The sequence below is a fragment of the Choloepus didactylus genome, chromosome 2 (genome assembly GCF_015220235.1).
Source record: "Choloepus didactylus isolate mChoDid1 chromosome 2, mChoDid1.pri, whole genome shotgun sequence".
Lineage (NCBI taxonomy): Eukaryota > Metazoa > Chordata > Mammalia > Pilosa > Megalonychidae > Choloepus > Choloepus didactylus.
Window position 1 is genome coordinate 115678131 of NC_051308.1, and position 6000 is coordinate 115684130.

Consider the following 6000-nt stretch of genomic DNA (forward strand, 5'->3'; position numbering starts at 1 on the left):
TCAAACATTTAAGGAAGAAATAACATCATTCCACACAAACTCATTCCACACTTTCCAACCTAACTTATAAGGCCCATATTACCCTGATACCAAAGCCAAACAACGACATCACAAGAAAACTACAAACCAACACTCCACATAAACACATGCAAAAATTCTTAACAAAATATTAGCAAATCCAATCTGGCAAAATATAAAAAGTATTATATATCAAGACCAAGGCAGGTTTATTCCAAGAATGCAAGGTTGTTTTAGCATCCAATAGTGAATTATTGTAAAATACCCCATTAATAGAATGAAAGACAAAGGCCATATGATCATCTGAGAACAATACAGAAAAAGTAGCTGACAAAACCCAACACACAGCTATAACAGAACTCTCAGCAAACTAGGGATAGAAGGGACTTCCCTCAACCTGATAAAAGGCATCTACAAAAAAAAACTATAGCTAACATCAAAATTAATGGTTAAAGACCAAATGTTCTCTCCCTAAGATCAGGAACATGGAAAAGAGGTCCGTTCTTAAACCTTTTATTCAGCATTGTGGTAGAGGTTCTAGTGAGTGCAAAAAGACAAGAAAAAGATATAAAAGACAACCAGATTGGAAAGGAAGAAGTAAAATTTACTTTATTTGCAGACGATGATTTTTTATCTTTAAAATCCTAAGGAATCCACAAGAAGCTTCCAGAACTAATATGTGAGTTTATCAAGGTTGCAGGTTACGAGACAAATACACAAAAATCAACTGTATTTTTACATCCTAGCAACAATCTGAAAATGAAACTAAGAAAGTAACTCCATATTAGCACTAAAAACAGTAAAATACTTGGGAATGAATTTTTTTTTTTTTAATCTTCATTTTATTGAGATATATTCACACACCACGCAGTCATACAAAACAAATCGTACTTTCGATTGTTTACAGTACCATTACATAGTGGTACATTCATCACCCAAATCAATCCCTGACACCTTCGTTAGCACACACACAAAAATAACAAGAATAATAATTAGAGTGAAAAAGAGCAATTGAAGTAAAAAAGAACACTGGGTACCTTTGTCTGTTTGTTTCCTTCCCCTATTTTTCTACACATCCATCCATAAACTAGACAAAGTGGAGTGTGGTCCTTATGGCTTTCCCAATCCCATTGTCACCCCTCATAAGCTACATTTTTATACAACTGTCTTCGAGATTCATGGGTTCTGGGTTGTAGTTTGATAGTTTCAGGTATCCACCACCAGCTACCCCAATTCTTTAGAACCTAAAAAGGGTTGTCTAAAGTGTGCATAAGAATGCCCACCAGAGTGAACTTGGGAATGAATTTAACAGAAAGTGCAAGACTACAAACATTGCTGAGAGAAATTAAAGACCGAAATAAACAGGATTAGAAGATTCAAAATTGTTAAAAAGCCAACACTCCCCAAACTGATCTCTATGCAGTCCCTATTAAAAATTCCAGCGGGCTTTTTGGTAAAAATTGACAAACCCATCCTAAAATTTATATAGAATATATACGAATACAAATATATATGGAGGCCTTACACTGATTTCAATACTTAACCAAAAAGCTACAGTGATTAAGACAGTGTGGTGCAAGTACAACAGATATTTAGATCAGTGTAACAGAATAGAATTCAGAATCAGAAATTCACATATATGGTCCAATTTATTTTTAACAAAGGTTCCAAAAGGACAGTCTTTTCATCAAACAGTGGTAGAACTGGATAGTCATATGCAAAACAAACAAAATCCTCAACCCTTACCTTAAAAGCTTATACTCTTCAGAAGACACCATTAAGAAAATGAAAAGACCAGCCACAATCTGGGAGAAAATATTTGTAAAACATATCTGATAAAGGAATTGTATCTAGAATATATAAATAAGTCTTCTAAGTCTATAAAAAGAAGGCAAACCATCCCAACTTTCCAAAAAGGCATTAAACTTGAATAGCTATTTCTTTGAAGACAATATATAAAAGGTAAATAAGTACATGAAAAGAAGCTTAACGTCATTAGTCATTAGGGAAATGCAAATTATAATCACCATGTGGTATCACCACACATCCACCAGAAGGGTTGAAATAAAAGACTATTGAAAGCACTGACAAGGAAGCAGGAAATGGAACTCTCCTAATTTACTAGTAGGAATGTAGAATGGTATACTTACCATAGTCTGGCAGTTTCTTAAAAAGTCAAACATACACTTTCCATAAAACCTAGCAATTCCACTCCTAGATATATATCCAAGAGATATGAAATATACATCCACATACAGACTTATATGCAAATGTTCACAGCAGCATTATTCAGAATAGTCAAAACCTGGAAACAATCCAGATTGTTTATCAAGCACAGAATGGATAAAAAAAAATGCAGTGCATTCATACAATGGGATATTATGCAGCAAAACAGGAACTAATTACTGATACAACATGGATGAAACTTAAAAACATGTTAAGTTACAAAAGCCAGACAGTAAAGACTACAGATTTTATGATACTGTTTATATGAAATGTCTAGGAAATGGAAAACTATAGCAACAGAAAGCAGATCAGTAGTTGTTAGGAGTAACAATGGGGTTTGATGGAAAAGGGCACAAAGGAACTTTTAGGGGAAATCCAAGTACTCAAACTGGATAATGGGGGAAGACTACACAATTGTGTAAAGTTACCAAAATTCAAACCATACACTTAAAATGGGTATGTAAACTATACATACATAAGTACACTTGATGGTATATAAATTCTACTAACATAGGTACTAATGCCACCAAGAAAGAAAAGCAAGGGGATTCAGAATAGAGGTTACACAGGATAGGGAAAGGAAAGTGATGCAGAGTGTAGCACAAAGGGGATATTTATGATGCTAATAATGTTCTATTCTTTCTTATAGCAGATAACTCAGGCAATCTGGAATATGGAGTTAGTGACAATGGTTTCTCTTCTTTTGTGTTCTTCTGCTCATCTTTCAGGGTTTAAACGTCAACCTTGAAACCTTCCTATCCAAAGCCTTATCTCTTACCTGAATCAATACTGAGAACATCATCATCTTCATCAGGAATCTCAATTATTTCCGTAGGCTGGGAAGCTTCATCCTCAGAGCTGCTTTCCCGGTACTGTAGCCCCAGCTTGGAGTAGAAGTCCTTCACCAAAGACTCACAATTAGTCACTGCCCTAATATTGAAATACATGCAGAGAAAGTGGATGTAAGAGCCATTATGATTTATATATATTTAAATATAGACAGCCCTTAACTTAAGCCATATTCCAAAGTGTTTGTTTAGAATTTGGAATGCTTTTCCCATAGGAAAATATTTTAAATTGTGGTATGGTTTCCAAACTAGTTCCTCAAAAATCTGGAAAATAAATCCAAAGTACAGTCTTTTCAACTTTACTTCATAATTTACTTTGTATTTATATGAAAATGTGTTCTCAGTGACAATGAGGGCACCAGAAAGTAATTTTCTGGGAGTTTAGGAGTTGATACAGGCTTTAAGAGCTTATCAATGCCCCACAACTACATAAGTCAGCAACTCTTTACAATCCTCACTCCTTAGACAACCTTACTAGGGAAAAAAGTAGTTGTTCTGAAGGGGGTGGGGTGGGGGACTCAAGACCTGGACTCCCTTACTGCTGATCATATGTTTACCTCTGATAAATGGCTATTCTACGTATGGTGATTGTGAGGTCAGATTTTAGACCATAAATTTTAAGGAAGGATACTTTCAGGAAGAGAACACTTGTATTTGTAAAGTATAATGTGCTTGGCACCATGTAATAAACAATTAAACCTTAAGAATGCCTGCTAAACGGAGAGAGTTCATCTTAGTTTTCATGCAGCCCTCACCTGGATGCATCATCAAAGAGCTGATCAACATGGGCCACCTCAGATTCCTTCTGTATTACCCATGTCTCCAACTCTGCTAGCTGCTTCTTGCGCTGCTGTACACAGTCCATCTTTTCCAATTCTTCATCAATGAACTGCCGAAGTTCCTCCATAGAAATGCCTAGCTCCTCAACTACTGCCTGTTGCAGCTCTGCAATCTCTTCAGACTCCACTGCAGCTGTTGCTGCATCCAAACCAACGCACCCAGGGAGGGAGGACATGCTGTTGTCCTCTGCATAGAACAGAAAAATGAAATTACTTTTGGGGTCATTATCACCACTATTAACATAGAATTTCAGTCCCCTAATTAGACTCATTTGTACTCTGCTGTTATTCAAAAACAGTTCAGATTTGATTCTACATTCTCTCTTCCAATTCTCCAGAATTTGATGCTGAGATTTTGCAGAATTCTCAGCCTATGCTATAGACTAACAGGATGAAATAAGATTTAAAAGTTTGGGAGGATATGGAGAACATGATCCCATAGACTATACAGTCCTCTTACCTTAAAACTCACAACATACAAATGTTTATTTTAGTTGTCTTTAAGTTCTGTACATGCACCTCACATCAGAATTGGTTATACTCATGTTGTTCTTTTTTTATGCAGCATCAACATATAACATTGTCAGCCATAGAGAGGGCATTTGAAATGAACCTTGAAAATTCAGCACTGGAGGTATTCTAGGTGGGGGAAATCCATGAAAATGTTTCAACAACTTTGGATGTTTTGGGGTAAAGCATAGCGAGTGGTAAGATATGAAGTTGAAAAGCCAAATAGGAGGCCATATTGCAGAATGATGTCAAGTCCTGAGTGAATAAGTTTTACTTAATTCATTTTGTAATAGGGAGCTTACTGAAATGTTTTAGGAAACTGAAGAGAATCAATCTATAGGTCAATCTCTTTGACATTATAAATTCTTTATTTTACTAATGAAATAAATCTATGTCTACATGTCATGCCAAGTTTGAACAAACACCCTCTCTCTGGGAAAAACTATCTGTAGCTTATGTATTCAGTGTTTTCTCTTTTAACTACACTTTTTCCCTTACTTTGCTTCCATGGGGAAATTTACATCTAATTTCGATCGCTATTTGCAATGCCATTTTAAAAGGCTACAATACCTAAACGCACACAAGCTTGCGGCAAAAAGGTTTTCCCAAAGAAAAGAGAAATAAATTAGGCTGGGAATAAAATGTGGCTACCTAAAATCCACACTCCAAATAACCCTCTTTTGTGTTAGCTGCTTTTTCGATCAAAAGGTTAAAGTAAGACTGATGCGTGAATTCCGGGCTACCCAATGCCAGTTGCCCGCGCCTACATTTTTCCTTTCCTCACACTCGCCCCTCCCTCCTACTACCCATTTTAGGGCACGTTCCACCCACCCATAAGCCAACCTGAGACCCGCCCACGCTCGCTTCTTGGGAAAGACTTCCTTCCCACCTTCACCCGACCTCCTCCCACAAACAAAAATCCCAAAAAGGCCTTTGGTCTCCGAGTACCTCAATTAACAGTAGTTCCCAAACCTACCCCGCTCCCCGCTCTAACAGCTCTTTTTCCAACCAGGTTCCAGACTTACGACTCAAGGATCTGCCTCCGCGGGAAGAGGAAACAACGAAACCGAAGGGAAAGGGGTGCAGGGGGAGGGATGGAAACGTGAGGGAAGGAAAGGGAAGCAAAAGAGACGCCCGGAAGCAGACTTCAGGTGCTGTTCCGGTCACCGCGACGGTAGCCTGACGGGGTCAAATCGAAAGCCGCAGGGAGCCGTCAAAGAGGCTAGGCCAACTAAGGCGACTACGCATGCGTCAAGGCGGAGCCGGCTAACGCACACATGAGAAATGTAAAAGAACTTTACTGGCCGGGTAAAGGTAGCGTGGCTAGAAGTACGTTAGAGAATCTCCTCCCACCATCCTCGGCTGGTGGCAGCAGTATTACATTTTATTTTGTAAAGACTTAGTCGGCAAACACTGTTAGATTTAGATTTTTTTTTCTTCACTTTTACTTGAATTTGTGTTATTACAGAAGTCATATAAATTTAACAAGTCAAAAGATACGAAGATTTAATAAGAAAACGTGATAATCTCCCCTTCCCCCATCATTTACACCCTTGCTC

At 37.6% G+C, this 6000-nt stretch overlaps 1 protein-coding gene across 4 annotated transcripts in view; it reads right to left on the minus strand.

The window, feature by feature from the left end:
- Positions 1 to 5572, minus strand: part of SETDB1 (SET domain bifurcated histone lysine methyltransferase 1) — a 51478-nt gene extending 45906 nt beyond the window's left edge. For 2 of the 4 annotated variants that reach the window (XM_037826055.1, XM_037826052.1), the window contains exons 1-2: positions 3848 to 4107; positions 3023 to 3174 (exon numbers count right to left, since the gene is read on the minus strand). In XM_037826055.1, coding sequence (XP_037681983.1) covers positions 3023 to 3174; positions 3848 to 4107 — 412 coding nt within the window. Of the gene's footprint in view, positions 1 to 3022; positions 3175 to 3847; positions 4119 to 5417 lie in introns of those variants that run through there. The other 2 variants (XM_037826053.1, XM_037826054.1) reach the window with 2 other exon arrangements.
- Positions 5573 to 6000: the final 428 nt, after the last annotated feature.